Raw genomic sequence first — 23832 nt, 5'->3', positions numbered from 1 at the left:
AGGCTTTTGATTTTCAGCTTTTGGGGCTCTGCTTTTGGCATCCCTTGTAAACTCTTTAAATTAGTAGTTTGGGCTCTCACTTCTCAGTGCATCTGGACGCAGAGTATGAGAGTGAGTCCCGACTACTCGCTTGTACTTTAAGAGTTGCAGATTAATACAAAAAGAAATACCGAAAGGGGCGCAGTCTTTGGGGCCAATATCTCTAGGCATGGGGAACTCCGCCGCGCCATTGTCGAATCAATTGTGAACTGTGAACTGTTTTGAAGTGATTAATTGTGGTGTCGTGGTAGATTCTCGACTTGGAGTGTCCAAGTCTGTTACATTGATTCAACTAAATACCAAAAGCACATGGATACAGCCGGTACAAGAGTTAGGCACGAAGATGGCTTTCTATAGAGAGCATCTCCTCCAACTAACAGAGGACGGATATGTGATTAGATTGGCCTATATGGACACTCATTTATCCTATGGGATACGATGTGCTATTGGTCAAATGTGCACATCATCGCATCAGCTAGAGATTGAGACTGGCAGATTTAGGGGAGTACCAGCAGAAGCTAGGATATGCCAATTATGTGATATAGAGCCAGAGACAGAATTACATCACATTTGTCATTGTCCGGTATACTACGAGATACGAGGCCGCTTTCACTGTCTATTCAGAGTGGGCTTTGGACCGTTGGCTAGAGTCATGAGATATCAAGATCAGAGATGCATCGGGTTGTTTTTGCTACAGCTGTGCAGACACAAGGAAAGTCTCTTGAGGAGACCACGTAGTGGGAGGCATTCAAAGAGGGAGATCACTAACTTCTTTAGAGCAGGGACTAAGCAGTCGGATGAGCATGCTTCGCAACAGACTTCAGAGCCCACTTCTACCAGAGGTATATTAGTGGGCAAAGCCACTGAGCTCGGGAGAGCTAGACACCGGTGACCACGACATCAACAGAGGCTCCACTAGAGAATCCGGACTATTCTAGCACGACATGGGAGACGCCTAGTACGATTATTTACAAAGACGGGCATTGACGAAGCTCTTCAGCGACCATGCAATACTTTCTCGGACAACGTCCGATGCTGGGCATCCTCCGGCATGGATGATGATCATCATCATCATTTTCAAGCTGACGATTTGAGTCTTTCAGTTTTAGTCTCACTTTACTTCATTTTATTTTTGTACCCAGACATTGGATTAGATCCACAAGGAATGTATCAGTTTGGTCTCATAGGTCAGTTTCGCCTTATGAAGACATTTAATATAACTCTCTCTCCGACTCTCCAGAGGGGATGCAACGTCACTTGGATGCTTTGCATAGCTTTGCCCATGAGAGTGGTTTGTCTGTCAACCTTGGTAAAACCAAGGTCATGGTATTTAATACGACCCCGCAGTGGATCAGGAGGTCAGCGCCTGCATTCACGTACGGCCAGGAGACGGTGGAGTATACAGATGCTTACACCTACCTTGGAGTGGTTTTTAGTGGACCAGCATTTTCATTGAGAAGACCAGCAGAGACTAGATTGACCAGAGCCCATGCAGCATTGGGTAGATTGGAGAGGATGTGTTCACATGTTCAGTTTCAGGAGCCTCGCACGAAGCTCTGGCTCTTTGACACCCTGGTGGCTTCTGCATTGCTCTATGGAGCTGAGATTTGGGGACCTTCATTGGACCATCATGGGAGGATAGGTCGCACTGATGGATGGGGGGACATGGAGAAGCCACCAGTCTCTATGATCTCACGGATCATTAGAGCCAAGGCTTCAGTACCACGTGCCATTATACGAGCAGAGCTCGCTGCCCCCCCACTAGTGGTTGAGGCACTCACCAGATCCGTCTCTTTCATACACCGCATCTGGGAACTTCCCAGAAGCAGATATGCCTGCCTTGCACTTGAATCCTCTCGACAGTTAGCCATGCAGGGAGATACAGCATGCTGGTATGGGGAGATGACATCATGGTTTCAAGCGCATGGGTTCAGCATAGACAGACTGCCACCCTTCCAGTACTCGCTGGATGCACCCTCTTTGACTCTCACACAGTCCGAGATTACCAGGCTCATCCGCCAGGACCTGACTCAGCTAGACATCAGGAGGACATGGATACAGCCAACACAGGAGTTGAGCACGAAGATGGCTTTCTACAGAGAGCATCTTCTCCAGCTTACGGAGGACGGTTTTGTGACGAGACCTAGATACATGGACACCCACTTGTCTCATGGGATACGATGTGCTATTGGCCAGATACGCACATCTTCACACCGGCTGTGGATCGAGACTGGGAGATACAGCAGAGTCCCAACAGAGGCCAGGACATGTCTCCTATGTGACCTGGAGCCTGAACAGAGTTGCACTACACATGCCACTACCCCGTCTACTACAAGATACGCGGCCGCTTCCACTGCTTGTTCAGAGAGGGCTTCGGACCACTCTCCAGAGTCATGCGGTACGAGGATCAGAGATGCTTGGGTTTGTTTTTGCGCGAGCTGCGCAGACAGAGAGAGCCTGATGAGAGGAGAGATCAACCAGTCTCAGAGACGGATCACAGACTTCTTTAGAGCAGACACTGGACACCCGAAGGAGTTGCTACCACGGGAGAGCTCGCCGCCTCACACTGGAGGCACACTGATCGACCGAGCGACTGAGCTAGGGAGATCCAGACGCCCACGACTGTGGAGGACCACACAGCATCGACGGAGGTTGCATCAAAGGATTCGGATCACTTTGGCCCATCATGCACGACGCCCGGTCAGGCTATTGACCATGGAGGAGATTGATGAGATCCGCCAGCGACCGATGCCGGATCTTTTGTGATCTGTGATTTAGCTATCCCACCTAGCTGGACCTTTTGTGATCTGTGATTTAGCTATCCCACCTATCTGCTTAGATCACATCTAGCTGTTACAGATTCCATAGCATTTTATTTTGTCATTTTTGTTACTCTGACTTTGTATAAGATCCACCACATTGTAACTTTCTGGTCTCATAGGTCATTCTGGCCTTCTGAAGACGTTAAGACAACATTTTGTTTCATTTCATCTCTCTCTCTCTCTCTCTCTCTCTCTCTCTCTCTCTCTCTCTCTCTCTCTCTCTCTGCCCGCCCTGCACCCGTTGCCGCCCCTGCTCTCCTGCTTCCGGTACCCCCCTGCTCCCACGCGCTCACTGCCCCCCTCGCCCTGGTCGCTGCCCCCCCGCGCCGCTGTGCCCGCCTGCAGCCCCCCTGGTGTCCCCCCCCCCCACCCCCCGCGTCCCCCCCCTCCCCCCTTCCTCTACGCGTAGGGTCCCCCCCCCCCCCCCCCCCCCCCCCCAATTTTTAAACGCGTAGGATGTCCCCCCCCCTTCTTCTATGCGTAGGAAGTATTAAAAAATATTTTTTTTTAATTTTTTATTTTTTTTTACTTCGTTAGCGTAGGAGGCGAAATCGCAAATATGGAAGCATGTTCGTCCACGTGGCTAGCATTTTGTAACATCTACATCCATATTATTAACACTAGTATAGTTGGCGGCTTCTCCGCCTCTCTCTCTCTCTCTCTCTCTCTCTCTCTCTCTCTCTCTCTCTCTCCTCTCTCTCTCTCTCTCTCTCTCTGCGCGTCAATGTGCTCCCGGAGCTACAGGGTTCACCCGCCGGTTGAAGCAAGTTGGGACGCGTGGAGGGAGGGGGGAGGGGGGGGGGGGGGGTGACCAGAGTTCCCTCCCCCTTTATCCTTAGTATAGGACTCGCGTGAGGCGTGGCGGCTCTTTCATGAGCAGTCCCCCCCCCCCCCTGCTATTTCCTCCATAGAGACCTGGGGTCAGTACGCATCATCTTTTTACACAATACCTGGACAGCCGCCCCTCCCCAACCCCCCCGACCCATGCCCACACACATGTGCTTTTTTCACCGCTGAGATGGTGAAGAAAGCTATTGACAGGATGAGGACTGGGAGAGCATATGATCATGATGGCTTAGTCGCTGAGCATTTCATGCATGCAAAAGATCTACTAGCAGAGCTTCTAGCGGTTATGTTTAACCGTGCCATGTGTGAGGGCCTACCGGACACTTGGAGCCTATGTACGATAGTACCTATCTTCAAGTAAGGAGACCCCATGGAGCCTGGGAATTATCGCACTATTATGATTGGGCACACACTGGCATGATTGTATGCATCCATTCTTAAGCAACAGCTGAGTAGATGGACAGAGAGGGAAGGAATGCGTGCAACTGGGCAGGCAGGGTTCAGGAGAGGCTTCTCTACTCTTTACCACATCTTGACACTCAGGGCCATCATCGAGGAAGGCAGATCTCATGGGAGACGGATCTGTTGTAGCTTTGTGGACTTCTGCAAAGCTTTTGACACAGTACCCAGAGCTAGATTGATGCGCAGATTACAGGAAATGGGAGTACCCACAGAGCTCATTTGGGGGATCATGGCATTGTACAGATCAGTAGTAGGGCATGTACGCACCCCAGAGGGACTCTCAATACCGGTTCACTCCACTATTGGGGTGAAGCAGGGCTGCCCGCTCTCTCCTACTCTTTTCGGTATGTATGTGGATGAGGTTTCTGACTACATTGACAGCGATGGAGATAAAGGTGCACAGCTGGCAGGGACATGGATTCCACTTTTGTTATATGCGGATGATATTGTGTTGATCTCTGAATCCCCAGAGGGAATGCAACGCCATTTGGATGCTTTGCATACGTTTGCCCACGAAAGTGGTTTGTCTGTCAACCTTGGTAAAACCAAGATTATGGTGTTTAATACCACCCCGCAGTGGATCAGGAGATCAGCACCTACATTCACATACGGCCAAGAGACTGTGGAGTACACAGACTGCTTACACTTACCTTGGAGTGGTTTTTAGCGAACCCACATTCTCACTCAGAAGAGCAGCAGAGACCAGACTGACTAGAGCCCACGCACCATTGGGTAGATTGGAGAGGATGTGTTCGCAGGTTCAGTTTCAGGAACCCCGGACGAAGCTCTGGCTCTTTGACACCTTGGTGGCCTCAGCATTGCTCTATGGGGCTGAGATATGGGGACCTTCATTGGATCACCACGGGAGGCCGGGTCGCACAGACGGATGGGGGAACATGGAGAAACCTCTCGTCTCTATGATCTCGCGGCTCATTAGAGCCAAGGCATCAATACCACGGGCCATTATTCGAGCAGAGCTAGCGGCCCCCCCACTAGTGGTGGAGGCGCTCACCAGATCAATCTCCTTCATAAACCGCACATGGGAACTTCCCAGAGACAGATATGCTCGCATAGCACTTGAGTCCTCTCGACAGTTAGCCATACAAGGAGATACAACATGCTGGTATGGGGAGATGACATCATGGTTTCAGGCGCATGGGTGCCACCATTCCAGTACTCATTGGATGCACCATCTCTCATTCTTACACAGTCGGAGATCACCAAGCTCATCCACCAAGACCTGACCCGCTAGACACCAGGAGGACATGGATACAACCAGCACAAGAACTGGGCACGAAGATGGCTTTCTACAGAGACCACCTTCTCCAGCTTACAGAAGATGGTTTTGTGACGAGACCCAGATACATGGATACCCACTTGTCTCATGGGATACGATGTGCTATTGGCCAGTTACGCACATCGTCTCGCCAGCTGCGGATTGAAACTGGGAGATACAACGGAGTACCAGCAGAGGCGAGGACATGCCCCTTGTGTGACATGGAACCTGAGACAGAGCTGCATTATACATGCCGCTGCCCCTACTAGGAGATACAAAGCCGCTTCCATTGCTTGTTCAGAGAGGGTTTTGGACCACTCTCAAGAGTAACGGGATACGAAGATCAAAGATGCCTGGGTTTGTTCTTGCTCACGCTGCGCAGACACAAAGAGAGCCTGATGAATGGCGAGGCTAACCAGTCTCAAAGACGGATTACAGACTTCTTCAGAGCAGACACGGGACAACCGCAAGAGCCACTCCCACAGCAGAGCTCCCCCTCATCTCACGCCAGAGGCACACTGATTGACCGAGCGATTGAACTGGGGAAATCCAGGCGCCCACGACTGCGAAGGACTACACAGCATCGATGGAGGCTACGCCAAAAGATTCAGAGCACGCTGGCCAGGCATGCATGACGCCTGGTCAGACTACTAACCATGGAGGAAATTGATGAGATTCGCCAACGACCGATGCTAGATCTTTTGTGATTCAGCTTTCCCAACTAGCCGCCCATTTTTGCTTAGTTTTCGGCTTAGCTCATATCGACCAATCTAGAATCCCATAATATATATCTTTGTTACTGTTGTTAGGTTATTTTGTTACTCTGACTTTGTATCAGATCCACCACCTTGTAACTTTCTGGTCTCATAGGTCACTATGGCCTTTTGAAGACGTTAATATAACATTTCATTTCATTTCTCTCTCTCTCTCTCTCTCTCTCTCTCTCTCTCTCTCTCTCTCTCCCTCTCTCTCTCTCTCTCTCTCTCTCTCTCTCTCTCTCTCTCTCTCTCTCTCTCTCTCTCTCTCTCTCTCTCTCTCTCTCATCTCTCTCTCTCTCTCTCTCCTCTCTCTCTCTCCTCTCTCTCTCTCTCTCTCTCTCTCTCTCTCTGCGCGCTTCATTTTGATGTCTCTCCTCCCAATTAATATATATCTTAAGACATAATTAATAGCATCAAATAATAGAGCTTGTCAATTTTTTAGTTTAAAAATTTTGGGACTAGAGAGAGAGAGTGGGCAGGCCCTTACTCAAGAAGCGAAGGGTTTTGAAAAATTAGACCCCAACGTGGCCATCTGCAAATGGTGCCGGGTCGCGTAGAGGTGCCGCCCAGATGCTTTGGTGATTGCACAAGGCCGACAGGCTGCTGCCTTTCACACCCGCGTGGAAGGTTTGACTGACTCGTTGCTTCACACCTTTGGGCTGCCGCCTATGACCGTCCCAGAAGCGCAACACAGTGCTGGTGCTGCCCAGTCTTTACCGCCAGCCCACCACACGCTTGCTCGTGAAGCCACTGCTGCCCCAGCACGCAAGCTTTTGCGCATCCTCCAATGGGCTGCCACCCCTGCATGGCCTGAGCAGGTAAGCGTTGTCCAGCTGTTGGGGCAAGCGGGTAGCTCAAAAGGGGGGCCCTATGCTGTGGGGGCTCCCCGTTCTGACAGAGAAGGCACCATACCATTGTACGGGTGTACATACGCTGGCGCAGCATAATGATAACACCCAAAAATCCATAGAAGGTTTGTGTCCTCTCGTCGTGACATGTAAAACATACTCCAAAATCAAGTTCCTCTCACCCCATAGTGCATTCAGAGGGGACAACCATGTCCTTAGAGCAGCCGTTCTCTCGGACTTCCTCATGCACAAACGAATACAGGGAGGATACACACACCAAGCATCCATGAAAAAATACACGCGTCAAGCATCCATGTGACGACCGCTAGCATCAACGTCCACACACGAAAATCCATGAAAGACCAGCATGAAAACCAAACATTCCGTAGATTTTCATCATCGACTTGCGCGTGCCCTCCTTGCTCCCCTCCTGCTAGTGATGTTCCATACCATCCTCTTCACGAGTGGGGGAACATGTAAGGCTGGGGCATCCGGCCACCACGAGCTCTAATAATTTTGGTGCACATTGCCACGCCATGTTGAAAACACGAAGTTGCTCTGATACCAATTTAATGCCTCACAGGATCCATTTGCACACATGACATGACGCAAGCCATACTCACACAGACGTGTAGGGAGCGGACATCAAGCTCGCCTCCAAGCCGTAGAGCCTATTTATAGGATTCCTTAACCACCCTAACCATGGGGCCATGTTCACACTTGGCCGGACATAGATTATGCGCCCATCCTGATGCGTCCCCTATTGGTTTTTGCCCCTACTTCCTTGGTCTTTGTCATCAAGCAGTCTGCAGACTGGGCTAAAGCTTAAGAGTTTCAGCTACGGCTAGAACAGAGTTGAGTAGCCTTGATGTTCACCTCATTTCCACTTACCAGTTGTGTCATTTGGTATCAATAATGACTTGTGCAGTTCAGGCTACAAATCTGTATACCCTTCAATCCCCACAATAGTCGTTCTTCAGTAGTTGCCAAGGCACCTTCTACCTTCTTTGAAGGGGTTTCCCCCTGGAACTTTTCCCTTTGTTTTGTGTACTTGGCCTTGACATTTACTATTTGTCGAGAAGTAATAATGCCAACCTTTAACGTCAACGATTTGTACCTTGAAGCTATAAGTATCCAAAAACAAACCATAACATACGAATTACTAAAACCTATCAATTATTCCGTAATGGTTTTTTCCCCCAACATTTTTGTTCTCTCTTTGAAAGCAAGCACTCTAAAGAAAAAATGTTTGTTCTTTGATAAAAGTGAGTAGTGTAGTCAAGTTTCTAGGCAACGACAGGCTTCATTTCTATTACAAATTGACTACATATAACTGTTTAACAAAAACCAAAATAGTGTTACATAGATGCACATAACAAATTTCAAACACCAGATAACAGTAAAGTGAAAATACTCCAATGAAGACCATTCAAAAAGAAATGTCAACTTCAGAGTTTCAGGTTTCAACCTAGAAAGATCAAAAGTGTAAGCACTCCCGCTAGGATTTTGTGTGGCTTCTCTGCTAGTAACATATGCTTCTCTACGAGGGTCGCACCACACATATTTCTCTGTCTCTTCAGCCAACCATGCGGGATTGCGACGCTTCGGTTGTGGCACTGGGGGTGGGTCCCATACATGTTTCTCCCACTCATCTCTTAATATTTGAAACCTTTTGATGTATGCTTCCCAATAGGAATCTTGATTCTGCACAACAAATTAAGAACACGTTATTAGCATCACTTCAGAGAAATTGCATCTATGAAAATTCAAGACAAGAAATATCTTTGGGGAGGCCTCACATTGCTTAGCTTTTAGAGTAGTAATATTAATTTTCAACTCTGATCGGATGTTCAGTCAGCCACCTAACTTTCATCATCTAAGCAGAAGGCCACCAAAGCACTGACCCAAACAAGACATCAATAGGGCTATAAATGGGTTTGCCTGAGCCAGCTCCTCACTTCACCTTTGGGAGCACCAGGCATCGCTTCAACCTGTCAAATCCCTTCAAGTAACCCCCCCCCCCCCCCCCCCTTCCCTCCCTCCCTCCCTTACCCCTAATCGTCTCAGCTAGCTTAATCGTAGTTTACGAAATTGGATATTTGAATTGGTGCCGCAGTAGTTGCTACATTTCTGTCAGTGGCCTGTGTGCCTTCCAGAATACCTTCTGACCGCCTTTCATCGTTTCGCTCAGCAGATCTATGAAAAACAGATCTCTGGTGCCTCTGGTAGTGCTGCAACTAGAGGCATCAAGCTCTCCCAAGACACGTAAGTATATACCACTCAATAAATCGTTATTCATTAATATGAAGAGCTCTAGGACACATAGATTATCACATATTCATAAATCACTAATCTGCTGTACATGTGCTCTTCAATTTGAAAGTTGTGGAATGCATGCAAGAAAACTAGATCGGGATTCCAAATAAGCAAAGTTGGAGATGTCACACTCCGGATTGTGAATGTCTCCTCTTTTGATTTATCGTAGATCCAATTGTAAGTCCAGATCGTGTTATCCTCATAGTCGCTATTGACTAGTATTGAGATAGTTATTTTATCATCCCTGCTGAAGAATCCTTCATGGTCTATTTCTTATTCGACTGTTCGTGCTGGAGACATGTCACCAGAAGTTTTCTCATTGGTCTTCATGGGTCATTGTTTTGTTTGTGGATTAAGTCGCCAACTTCCTAATTGGTATACTGAGCAGGTGAACTAAAAAGCGAGGAAGAATGAGAGGAAAGGCTACCTGTCATAAGGGATCAAGAATCCAATGCCAGCTGCCAAGACATAGAGGCCACCCATCAATTTATTTCATCACACATACGCATGGTGAATATCATAATTGTAATAAAAAGCTCTTATGAATCATAAGAGCTCTTCGAAGTTTAGTTTGTTTTTTTCTTTTATATGTCTAAACGGCCTGATACCCCAAATTTGATTATATCTGCTTTGTCCTATAGGCCTCCATGGACCAAAGGACATCGATGAACTCGCTTTTTTGCGCATAAAAGGTGGGTTGGTTCCCATTTCATTCATACTGTAGAGAATACATCATCACGGCCACTGGCCAATTTACAAGGATCAGCTGAAGTGAAAAAACCCCCAAGGATATACAATGAAGCCCTCTCTAGGAAAAACACCGGACACAGATGACATAGATACAACAAAGCACACAAAAGGACCAAGCAGAAAGTGGTGGGGGCAGTATAAGCTGTAACAGGACGGGCACCACGTGCCAACGAAAAAGAACAGACTGAACACTTTTACCACTTCAAATAACACTGAACTAAAAGAGAGAGATTCTGTATTTCTTTATATTGCTTGAACCGAGTACAATGCCGGTACTCGCGCCTGCACCTTCATCCAGAAGAGTGCCAGAGACTGAGCCCTCTGCACATATTTAAAGGCCCTTGGCCTATGAATTGCAATTACATGAAAAGCTTGAAACTCAAAAGCATCTGGCCCAAAAGCTGGCACTGAAAATCAGTCAACATAAATCACACAAATTTGTACAGGCTGCCACGTCAGCATAGCCAGTGTGAAACGCGGAAATCTGTACAGGCTGCCACGTCAACAAGTCAATGTAAAATGCGGACATCCGTACTGGCCTGCCACGTCATCAACCTCCACGCAGGTCTTTGTGCACGTGTGTGTGTGTGTGGGTCCCGCTTTATTTTAATGGCATTAGGTCCCCTAGCTCCCATCGGACGGGGTCCCGTAAGTTGGTGGGAACTTGTCTTTAAAAATAGGCCACTCGGCAAGACTTGCAAGTTGGTAAAACTTCTTCTATTGCTTGTTCTTCTTAGGGTTTAGGCCCCTCGACCGGGTTCTGCAAGTTGGCTCCGTTCTTCAGTGGCTTGACACGTCGGCAGTTCGTGACATCCCCCCTTCTTGAAAGAAAGTAATCGTCCACGAGTATAGCATATCTGCAAAACTCAAGTTAGCTCAAAAATTTCCGAGGGACAATCAGTTTTCTCAATCCAGATCGGAGCTCTTGATATCCTGAGTCGTTGGTTTCCCAGAAGTATCTCATCCAATAAGGAGTCTCATTCCAAATCGAAGCTCTTGATTTCCTGGGTTGTTAGCTTCCCAGAAGTATCTTATCCTTTCTAGATCGGAGCTCTTGGTTTCCTAAGTCGTTGGCTTCCCAGAAGAATCTCATCCAATAAGGAGTCTCGTTCCAGATTGGAGCTCTTCATATCCTAGGTCGTCGGTTTCCCAAAAAAATCTCATCCAATAAGGAATAATCAGTGGTTGGCACATCACAATGCAAACACAAATGCTCACATATGCATGTTACTGGACATAGAAACATAAAGCCGCTGATGAACACCCCCCCTCCCTACAAATAACCATCTTGGTCCGAGCCATGAGTTGTTCAACGACTCCCTCATCACTCCTCCCGCAAATAACCTAAAAAGGTCCGAGCCATAAGATATAGAGGCCTTTTACAACCAAATGCCCCCCAGACCGTAGCTTGCGTCGTTTGAAGGTGTTGAGAGTAACCACTGCTCAAACTTCTTAATACTCCCCCCGTAAATAACCATCCAGGTCCGGGCCATGAGTAACAACAACAATACTCCCCCCGTAAATCACCACAAGGGTCCATGCCATGAGTATGAGCAAGCATTCTCAAACATCATTTCTCACTACTCCACCCGAGAGTAAAATCAACAATCATTGAAACCAGTATTAAAACCAAAGTCACACAATTCAAATCGGCACAAAGACGGATTTAAAACAGATACCATCCATTTCAAACAAATTTCAAATAGTACTTCCTCATACAGAGTTCAAAAGTATTAAGACAACTAAATAATTCATTCAAATTTTTGTTTAGAAAGCTGAACTTTGAGGACGACTAGCTTCTCCTTCTGCATCACAATAATTGTACGGTTCCGGATTTGGAGTGTCGCATCATTCTTGTCATGCCAAGGCATGCCCAAGAACAAGGTAGTTAGGTACATAGCGTTCGGTACAAATTCGATTCGTAAGGTATGTAGTACTGAACGGATTGAGTTTTAAGGTACGTAAAAAGTTCATACTTTTTTTCACAAAGCCTAAAACTGAGAGTACTTCAGACATTTATATATGCATTCACCAAGACTTTTAATAAAGACTAGCAAATCAACAATAGACCATTGCAAATGTCAAAAACTAGAGTCCATGACTCTAACCGAACAATGAAAACACAAAGCTGAGCTTAGCTAACCAAATAGTATCAAATGTTTGTTGTCATGGTCACATAAAACTAAGAGCATCAAAATAAATACATAATGAATCATGATAATCCAAGACTGAAGTCTGAAGTCCTGACTCTGATAGGTAGTAAGTACTACAAACCGCACACTCCACTCAAAACCAATCGCTCTCAACCGCAGCAAGGCGTTTTTCAAAAAGAGAGGCCTAATAAGCTGAAATAGAGCAATCCCCACCACAACCCCAAAAAAAAAAAAAAAACGTGTACGGATCCTATCCGTACGTACAGATCCATACTGTACAGACATACTGCACGGATGGAATTCTTTACATACATACGGATGCAACCTTGCCCAAGAAAACGTCACAATTAACCAACTTCATAATGTGAAAATCGGCTTTTCCGTGATATTCTTGGATGGTTACTGGAAGAGAACCAATGAGAGGTACCACCTTCTTGGTCTGACCGGTGGCTAACTCGGCTTCGATTTCGCCACCCTGTGGATCATAATCAAAGTCCATCTACTTCAGGAATTCTGGATGGATGAAGTTTTCGGTAGCTCCTGGGTCAAAGAAAATTAGGGCTTTGAAGCCGATGACTTTGCATATGCTCGACACAATTCATTTGTACTTTCTATGTCAGGTACAAGTCCAATGGCTGCTTTAGCTCATTTGACTGGAGATGGTCCTGGGGTTCTATCGACCATCGACATGGGCGTCAGCTCCGCTGTTCTATCAGTGCCTTGAGGACAACCAGAATAGTTATGCTCTATTTGAAAGCATCCAAAAAATCCGCCTTCTTGTAATAAGGTGTCTCGTTGTTGAGGTGTCAAACGAGGCATTTGCGGTTGACTTTCTCGAGAATCTCGAGAATTTGTTCGTGGTTTCGAGAGTTCTAGTTATTGGCCAGAGTTACTTTTGTAGTAAACTCTCGCTTGCCTTTCATCAGCCGACTGCCGCATGGTCCATAAGCTCTTGCATAGTTGAGACTTGTTTGGATAGGCAATGTTCTTGCAACGGTGATGGTAGTCCAATGGTGTAACGCTTGTACTGGTCCTCCAAGGGAATGAACTTAAAGAAGGACATCGGGAGGTAGACGTCGAGAAACCTTTGGTTATAGTCGTCCATGGTCTGTGGCGAGCATTTTCAAGTTGCCCCATTCTGCCAAGATACAAACTTCAAAAAGAGAAGTCATATAACTGCGCGCAAATATTGTATTGAAAGCTTGCCAGGTCCTTGGACCATGCGGTTGCGTCGCGATTGAGCTCCACCATTGCATGGCATTATCTTTAAGAAATCCCGCTACTCGAGAGATCTTGGATTCTTCTGTATAGTTCCTCAAAGCATAGATGTTGTCAAATTGTTGTGTGAACCACAATGGTTTCTTCCGATCTTTCATCTCGAAAAAGATGAAAATTTTGATTGTCGTGCCGCCATCCTTGAAATCTTTCGGTTGGTTAAGCGCGTATCCCAGGTACGGATAATTAGGGTATCCATACGGAATCCAACCATTGAAGCCTGGAGGCGATGGTGGTGGGGGAGGGGGTAACAGCGGTGGCAAAGGCGGTTGCATTGGATCAGGGTCAGATGGCTACAACATGTTCTTGAAGACTCCCCCGATCGCCACAGACAGTTGGGAAGGTTGCCAACTGGAAGCTCTCGTACTTAATGGTGCCGGAGGAGGAGGAGGAGGAGGTATCACCTGAGGCATCAGAGGGGGTAACATGTAATTTAGAAACTGTTGAAAACTTTGCAGCATCGGGATATTTTGTTGCAGATGCCCCGAAAGAATGTCACGAAGCTCGTCGAGGAGAAACTCCAAGTATTCTGCCGAATCCATGAATGCCATGTCTTGGGTTCTTTATGGCTTATGCCGTGTAAGACAGAGCGATGAAGACGGGAGCGCGCCCGATGCGCGATGGAGTAAGGGTGGGAGTGGCTAATAAGTCCGGGGTCGGGACACGAATTCTTTAGGGCAAAATTTGGAAGCGCCCATTTGCTATGTCTGCTCTTTGATAAGGTCGGTATGCTTTCAAAAAAGCACACGCCTGAAGCTTTGATACCACAATAACACGACGGATACCACATGCCAACGGAAAAGAACAGACTGAACACTTTTAGCACTTCAAATAACACTAAACTGAGAGAGAGAGAGAGTGTGTGTGTGTGTGTGTGCGGCACACGCGACGGGGAGTAACGGAGTTCCACCCCCAGAGAGCACATCTCACACCGGTGCCGCTAAAACCGCCTCCATCAATGGTCCCGTTTCTCCGAGAGTTGAGCCACCAATTTCGGTGAGATGAAGTTGGCCTTGGTTCCTCTATCAGAGAAGATAAGGACATTCTGATCTCACACTTTGCCCCATACAACTGCCACATCGTCACGTTTTTAAGCAAGGAATTTGGATGTGTGTGTGTCACTCCTGCTTTATTTAGTTGTCTTGTGTCACTTGGGCCCCATCGGACAGGGTCCCATAAGTTGGTAGGAACTTCTTTAGAAATTACCTCACTCAACAAGGATCTGTAAGTTGATAAGACTTATTCGTCTGCTTCTATTTCTTTTTTTCTTCTCTTAGGGTTTAGATCCCTCGGCCGGGATTTGCAGGTCGGCTAGGCTCCGAAAGACTAACCCATCGGGTCTTCAATGGCTTGACACGTCATGTGTTTGTGGCACTAGCACCCAGAGGGATGTTCGTAAATCATAAAAATTCGCACAATTGCCATGTCAGCATGTTCAACGTTTTCCGGCCCGTCCGTACAGCTGGTTGCGTGGGAAATTTTCGCTAATTGCTTTATTTAGGGTTTTAGGCCCCTCATCCACTCGCTGTAAGTTGGGTAGGGTTAGGTTATTAACCCTAACCCCTTTATGGCCTCTCGACCAGACTCTAGAAGTTTGAGGCCATGCCACGTCACAAGTTTGTGACATAACGAGCCCTTGTATCACAGATTCAATCAATCAAACAATCAATTCAGCACTCTTAACATCTAGAAGTCTCAATTTAATCTTAAGTATGAAGTTTTAGTCTAAATTCCAGGATTAGCACCACATTATAGAAGCCAAGAACTTTAAAATCCTTGGCTATGCATCCAAAATCATCCGCATCCACGTTAGCATATCTAGATGTTGTACCCGAAAAAAGGATATATGTCTATAGCACAATCATAATGTTACGACAAGCAAAATGGACCCATTTCTAGTCCACACAAAAGCCAAGGAAAGGTGCCAAGATGCATCTCTCTCTTCAACTGCCTCTAATTGTTGATCCTCATGCACGTGACTGTCTATCTGGTTTAAGATATCCTCTCGATCCTGATCTGGTAACCTCTATCTCATCCAACCTCTATCTCATCCAACCTCTATCTCACTACCCAGTCTGTACACAAGAACAAGCTATCTCTGCCTACCTACCTGTCTCCGACTCTGCGTCTCATCAATGTTGCAATGTTGTTCAAGACTGCCACTGCCGACTCTAATCCCTCTGATCTCTGTCATGTTGTTGCGCAAGATCATGTTGCTCTTACTAACTCTAACCCCTCTAGTCTCTATCATGCTAATGCGCAGGATCTTGCTGCTGTGTAGAACTCTTCTAGGTCTCCTATGGCTATTAGGGTTGTTCCTTCATGCAACCTGTATGTCTCTACTATCCCCCTCTAGGGGAAAACCCCTCACCAAATGTCTCATCTCATGACATCTAAGGCACTAGATTCTCGGTCGTGAATCCTCTGCGAGCCCAATAATCCTTCCCACTCGAAAGTGATGGTATCTGAAAACTATGTGGAAGGGGTGATAGCCACCTTCATAGATGGCACAGATATCAGGGTTTGTACTGAGCACATAGATGGTAGACCAAAAATAGAACCCATCTGCAACCTCACGAGGAACTTCAATAATAAAGTTGGACGAGGAACATTTTCTTGATCATATAGACCAGATTGTCATCGAACAAGCAACAATTACAAAGTGTGGACTCAAATAGTGGACGTGCACATTGCAAGAACATTTGAAAGAGCGCCATCTTCAAAATCCATGAGTCTAAAATACAAATTTAGCACATACTCATCAAAATTAAGAAAAAAAAAAACCAATTTGTTAGGACAAATCTTACTTGAATTCTAAGTTTGAGACGGGTTTTCCTCAAATGCCAGACAAGATCTTTTCTTCTCCTCCTGTTGGAGATATGCTCATGCTCAAGTGGAGCAAGTACACGCTTGGGGTCAAATTTCTCGGCTTTAAAGAGCTCACCATCAACAGCCCACCACTCAATCTTCTCTGGAGGAACTGGTGGTGGATGTGGTGCAGGCTGGTGTCGTGGATGTGGTCCAGGCTGGTGTCGCCGCCCTTGATTCTGGGTCGTGATACCACGGAAGAAAAATCCCTGCCCAGAAACTCTCTCTCTCTCTCTCTCTCTCTCTCTCTCTCTCTCTCTCTCTCTCTCTCACACACACACAGGATTACCTGTATTAGACGCTGGCCCCTCCTCCTCAGAGAGCTGAGCTGCCCGAGCATGGTCTCGCCTAATCAACTCAAGCACTTGGCGGAAGCGATGACCCCCATTTCATTTTTATCGCGTATCAGGTGAAATCTCATGGGCTGCTAAAAATGATAATACAAGACAAGGGAAGAGGGGAGAGAGTGGTAAATTGTTGAAAGAAAACCTAAATTTGATCTCATATGTTAATGACAAAATTTGCTTAGGTAAACAAGGTGAGGAGTCATGAAGGTTTGCTGAAGTTAAGGAGGGATGAGAGTTGTGGAGAGTAAGCACGAGATGCAAAATCACAAAAAGTGAGTGCTTGCCATGGCTCTTTTGGTCAGGCCATGACAAGGGCTTTTCCTAACAAGGTGAATTTGCACAAGACACACACATAGTGACTCGCAAACAAAAGGCAAGAAGACGATTTGTCCATTGCAAGAGGGTGTTTTAAATAGGCAACCTTTGGCAATTACAAGGTGATAAATCCAATTTACAGGGAATTTCATGGGGATTTGAAGCTATTGGATTACAATTACTCTAAAAGGCTTAATTAATTAATTGCGCCACACTTGCTTTTGAATATCTTTGCGCAAAAGAATCTACAGGAAGACTACAATGAAAGCCAGTACAACAATCCTCACAACTTACAAGCATTGTAGATGCTTTGTTGCTTGAATTCCTTGCATATTGTAGTGATGTAGATCTCTATTGAGTACAATTTTAGTTGTCCTCCCAATCAATGTCCTCATCATCCCCACCATCCTTCTATAGATTTAGTACCAGCTTAATCATGCATAATTCCAAGATCAATATCTTGGGTTGATACCATGGTGCAAGGCAGCGCAAGACAATAGTAATCCCATTGGTTCACTTAAAACATAAGCAAGGCATGGGTACAAAGACATACACTAGAATTGTCAACATGGGCCAACATATTATAGATAGAGCAGGCAAGGACTCGCATGAGAGCATCAACAAAGACCATGAGAGCTAGGACAACGAGTGCCTAGATGTTCATCACCATTTTCACCTCCTATGTTGTAGACAGAGACCAAAAGCTTAGTGGAATGGGCACCAAAACCCTAGTTCAAATGTGAGAGAAGGGCCAATAGAATTGATGTATGAAAGACGCTTGTATAATCAATGATAATGTCATTTAGGTTGATGGTGTTGAATCTTGAATCCTTAATGGCGACAACATCATGGATGGTGCATCCCCTGCCATTACTTGAAGCTTACCTCCTTGGTAAATCTCTTGCACATCATTTGCTCACAGATTCCAAAGCCAAAAAAACAACACACCTTCCTCTTACAAGCTTTGATTCTTGAACTCACACCGCAATTCCACTTTCGCACATGGTTGGTGCGTGCATGCACACACTATACATCTTGAGTGCACATCTCCTCTCTCTCTCTCCTCTCTCTAGTTCAAATGTGAGAGAAGGGCCAATAGAATTGATGTATGAAAGACGCTTGTATAATCAATGATAATGTCATTTAGGTTGATGGTGTTGAATCTTGAATCCTTAATGGCGACAACATCATGGATGGTGCATCCCCTGCCATTACTTGAAGCTTACCTCCTTGGTAAATCTCTTGCACATCATTTGCTCACAGATTCCAAAGCCAAAATAACAACACACCTTCCTCTTACAAGCTTTGATTCTTGAACTCACACCGCAATTCCACTTTCGCACATGGTTGGTGCGTGCATGCACACACTATACATCTTGAGTGCACATCTCTCTCTCTCTCTCTCTCTCTCTCTCTCTCTCTCTCTCTCTCTCTCTCTCTCTCTCTCTCTCTCTCTCTCTCTCTCTCTCTCTCACACACACACACACACACACACATACACACATTAATTCATGCAAGGGGCATGCGTTGGCACCTGCCTTCATCACTTCGCGCCTCGTACCTTGCATTAACATCACCCATCTTCATCCCCTTGCGTTTCACATTGCAGAGCACGAGGTCTTCATCCCCTTGCGTTTCACATTGCAGAGCACGAGGCTTGTCCAAGGAAAGAGACTTGAACCTTATAAAACCTACCTTTCAACAAAACATGCCACATGTCATCGATTCATGCCTGACAAACCTACGACTGAGACTTTGCATTATCAACCTTTCCCTATGTCGTCCTGTAGGCCAAAAACACATTATTGAATCGATACTTCAAATCATGGATCACACTCCTATGAATACAAACCTTTTTCAACATGCCAAAAAATGAATACAGCCTTTGGAAACAACATTAGAAAGGGACAAGATTTCTTTCTCTTGAAGACTTTTGAGCTCTCTTGAAGGACACGTGTCACACAATTAGAATTGGACGACCTTCATCCTTTTGGATAATAAGGCCTTTAGTAGCCCAAAAAAACTTATGACACCTTGAAATGGAAAGCAAGGTACGTTAGCTAGAGATAATATGAAGTCTTGTAATAGTGTGCGAATGGCAAACGTGTGAATAAAATCATCACTTACCAAGATTCTTCCCTTATTTTCTCTCTCTCTCTCTCTCTCTCTCTCTCTCTCTCTCTCTCTCTCTCTCTCTCTCTCTCTCTCTCTCTCTCTCTCTCTCTCTCTCTCTCTCTCTCTCCCCCTTCCTGGGTGGCCCTTTCCCTCGCTTGTAACAACATGCAACAACCCCTCACTAACGATAAAACTCAACCACTATTAAGAGTAACAAGAACCGTACTTGTAGAGTAACACAAGCTCCAGTATGGCTAAAAAATATGGTTGTAAATCAGCCCCAAATTCAGCTCTCAAATAGCTGAAGAAACAGGTCACAATTGTGCTGCAAATTAGCTTACAATTGAGCCATACATAAGCACCTGCAAAGAGGGAATGATGGCTGAAAAAATTCAGCTAAAAAATGACCCTCAAACTTGTCTATAAACCTGTCAATGTGAGAGCTAAGCTTGATCACAAACTATGCCGAGTAAACTCCAGCCACTATCCCACAAAAGCATACACAAAGCAAAAGCTCAAGACACTTGCTGTGTCGAAACCGGTATGCAAGCCAAAACACTGCAGAAGGTGTCCTCAATTGCAAATGGCAACACATGTGGGAGTACTAGACTCAACTTGTAGCCTGGAGTCAAAACTAGAAGCTCCAAATGGCCGAGCACTCACAACTCAAGACCAAAAATGCAGAGCGAAACACGCTCGCGATGCACCACCCAAAAGGGAAAACACTGCACGCAAATCCTGAGTGCTACAAGCAATTGCAATCTCGATCGTACCAATGATGCACGTAAAATGGCTACAAAACCAGTAACCAAAGTAACTACACATTCAAAACCATGAGGAACCAAAGCACATCAAACTGCATTCCAAATACATGCACCAATCTCCACACTTTGTATACATCATTGCAAACACCTGCAAATCTAGTACACAAATACCTACTCTATCTATGACTGCCAAAAAACATTCTCGAGGCATACATTGTCGAGCTCAAACTGCAATCACATGAGTCTCCCTGAGCATCAAACCACATAGATCATACATCATATCCATCCACCTGTGAGCAAACTTGTAGCCAATACCACTCTCACATCCGAGAACAAACCATGTGTGGAATCCTCGACACACAATAAACAGTTGCTGCAGCAAAAATTTGAGACATCAAAATCAAACAAAATGGACATCACCATTGCGTGTGAAGCGTGCCAAAACCCCAGGTTACACCCTAACCTTGCATAAATCGCATTCCGTATGCAAAAGTTACGCAAAAAACATTGTTTTGAAGCGAGAAAAATCACCTACGAAAATGAAAATATGCATTCTTCCTGCAAGTATGGCTGCAAAAAAAGCATACACACTTGTAATACACCCTCCTCTCAATCTTGGGAATGTGCCTCGTGCTTCCATGAGCATAGATCTAGTGGTTGCTCACCAATCTCAAGCTTCCACCGAAAACGAGCTCACCATAGCCGAAAGCTCACTTCTCTGTAGCACTCCATCTATCACAAAGCCAAAGCTCTGATACCAATTGTGGGTGTGTGAATGCGATGCATGTGTGAAGAGAGAGAGAGAGAGAGAGAGAGAGAGAGAGAGCACATAGGATGTGGGTGGATCTCCCAAATCTCACTATATGAGCACAATGTGAGAATAAGTGAGAGCTCCTTATTCTTTGGATGTATAAAGAATAAGGAGATAAATGTGAGCGGCCGAACACCGGCCGACGGACACGGGCAAAGCACGGTGAGGCACACCGCCTTTACCTAACAAACCCTACATATGTTTCTTTTTTACGAAACTCTTGTAAACTTTTGAACAAACTCTTGAGACGAGCACCCTTTATCTAGTAAAGCCTTTTGACAAGGTCGAGTCATCCATTTTCGTAGTTTATGTTTCTCTTGCTTCCTATTTGAAAGAGGCCTTTGTTGAGCATTAAAAGCGAGAGATCCACATGCTAATTTTCTCTGCTTTTTGAATCCCATGCACATACAACCTCCCATACTCAGTAATAAGAGCTTGCATACATTGAACAAATTGGAACCATGCCATATCAATGTCCTCATAAATATGATGATAAAGAGGTACTAATGCATGAAGAACTATTTCTTTAAAAAGACATGTTTCAAGTAACTAATATTCAATGTGAGCAGTTGAGACCTAGTTGACAATATATCATCGTAGGGCATATCAAATTACAAGCCCGTCCATAAAGGCGCACGATCCAAAAGTAGGAATGTTCGATCTATTCACAATTCAAAGGCGTGATTATAAATTGACCATCATGAAGCAAATACCATTTTTCCAATTTGTTCCAAATATGCTTGAATGATTAAGATTAAAAGTGAATCATAGATCATGCATGAAAACATGATGCTATAAATCCAATAGATCCATATCAATACCAAATCATCCCAAACTAATCATTTAGCTCCCAAGTATATGAATTTGGCTTTAGAGTTGTGCTCTGGAGATGGGACTTTACTGAAATCACCACATGGGAAAAAATAATGTGACCAAAGGTAAGAAATAAGTTCCCTCCATATATTGGGTATGATGCAACAATCATTAGGTAGTATAACCTCTCGCAAACTCAAAAATTTGACCATACAAGCAACATTGAGCAACAACTAGCAGCTTGACACATTGTTATGAGCCACTACATGCTATAGCTCATGTCAAATCAACATAAGAGTTCTAGAAAATTTTGAGCAAGCACCAACATAACAAATATAGTATTCCACACAATATCCATCCTTACCCATCAAAGCATGCTGATTATGTTCTTGCAAACATACTATATGCACATGTATGTTAGTTACATATTGCCAAATTATAATCACAGAGGCCTCTAAGAGTATAAGAAACACATTTTACTGGAGCATCAAACATGATATATGTACATGATGTATATACCAACTATGTACAAAGGAAGAAAGTCACGGCATATCAACTCTCAAGCATGTACTCCATGTGATTGGACCCTCACACAACGGAGTATCTTCTAGTTTATCAGCTAAATCCGTGCCTAAAGGTCCACCTTTAACAATGTCCAACCATAACTTTGCAACCAAGGTGGAAATGCAAGGAGAGCTCAAAGTACTAGATGAGAAACTGTCTAGTTTCTTGATGAGATAGATTGTTAACGAGACATCATAACCTTCATTTAGATTTGGCATTCTTGCTTCTCTTTCCCTTTATCTTTTTGAGAAGAAGTAGAAATACATGTAGAAGCAATGAAAAAAACCATTTTTTCTTTGTATTTTATCCTTATCCACCCGTCCATTATGAGGGAATTGTTTTATAACCTCGAGTGGAATGACTCTTTGTCATGGTAGGGAGCATAACAACAAGCAGAGGAGGATGTAAAACTATGGGGTATCAAAAGCCATACACCCAAATGTATGACATGCAACACATGTATCATAAAAAACTCCCCACTTTAATTTAAAATAGCGGACCCCCATCCCCTTAACACGTTTCACCTCAATGGACCACATAGATAGGAAGTATAGATTGGATGGGGACAATCACCCTATGTGTGCTAATATGATGCAACATGTCCTTGTGTAAAAGGGTGTTGGAATATTGTGTAGGGCATTGATGTACGCCATGGTTTAGAGGATGTAGGCAATGTTGAGGATGTTGCAGGTTTTGGTGGCAGGATTGTTGCTGCCAAAGTTGTTTTGCCTATGGCTAAGTAAGCTCGTTGGGATATAATAGATGCGCAAGCTCATGATTTGATTACATTGTTGTGAAGGGCACTATTACTCCTCATATTCGTTCAATAAAATCTGCAAAACAATCTTGGGATATTCTGGCTGGTCTTTATGCAAGTCAAAATGAGGCTAAATTTACATTGTTGCGTAAAGAGATGGAGTCGAAGATTATGCATGAGGAAGATGAAATGGACACTTTCCTTTGCTGATATCAAGGATATAAATGAGCAACTTATCTTTGTAGGCAAAGTAATTTTTGGCCATTCCCTTGTGCAGACTGTTCTTGATGCTTTGCCAGATTCTTACCAGACTTTTGCTACTACTTGGATACTTATGACCCAAGGAAATCATGAAGCTGTCAAATGCTCTTGCAAGAGTCACTTTCCAGAAAAAACAGGGCTAAACAATGTGCAGTTGAACATGCTTTTATTGCTGCTCAAAGAAAAGGTGGTAACAACAATGTAACCACTTCTCATGGTTCTTCTGCGAGTGGAAACTTCTGTTCCTAATGCTTCTACTTGCAGCACTTCATCTAGAAATTCTGGTGATAAGGGCAAAAAGAAGATGCGTTGCCATTATTGTAAAGCTAATGATCACTTGATCAAGCAGTGTCCAAAATTGAAGGCAAAAGAGGCTAAGAAGAAAGAGGTTGGATCAACCACATTATCCAATACAAGTGCAGCTATTGTAGAGTCTTCTGTGAAAGGAGATTGTGATGCTCATGCAGAGTGGGCTTTTAGTGCAGAATATACTTATGATTCTGTTGTCCGTGATGCATGCATGTCAATTGCTGCAGATTCACATGTGTGGTATTTTGATAGTGGTGCTACAAAGCACATTACCTCACATCATGATTTGTTTACCTCTCTTGAGTTTGTCCCTCATGGGAATTCAATCACTTTTGCCAACAATGCCTCTTATCCGATTAAGGG

At 44.9% G+C, this 23832-nt stretch overlaps 1 protein-coding gene across 1 annotated transcript in view; it reads right to left on the bottom strand.

Moving 5' to 3' along the window:
• Positions 1 to 16867, bottom strand: part of LOC147449560 (uncharacterized) — a 44608-nt gene extending 27741 nt beyond the window's left edge. Inside the window, exons 1-3 of the mRNA XM_086521981.1 lie at positions 16703 to 16867; positions 16353 to 16622; positions 8520 to 8755 (exon numbers count right to left, since the gene is read on the bottom strand). Of these exons, the coding sequence (XP_086378107.1) occupies positions 8520 to 8755; positions 16353 to 16622; positions 16703 to 16753 (557 nt within the window). The 5' untranslated portion in view covers positions 16754 to 16867. The remainder of the gene's footprint in view (positions 1 to 8519; positions 8756 to 16352; positions 16623 to 16702) is intronic.
• Between the last annotated feature and the right edge of the window lie 6965 nt (positions 16868 to 23832).

The sequence above is a fragment of the Adiantum capillus-veneris genome, chromosome 10 (assembly GCF_014529385.1).
Source record: "Adiantum capillus-veneris isolate H3 chromosome 10, ASM1452938v2, whole genome shotgun sequence".
In the NCBI taxonomy this organism is placed as follows: Eukaryota; Viridiplantae; Streptophyta; class Polypodiopsida; order Polypodiales; family Pteridaceae; genus Adiantum; species Adiantum capillus-veneris.
The sequence above is the reverse complement of the archived record's forward strand: the minus strand, read 5'-3'. Positions and strand labels throughout refer to the sequence as shown.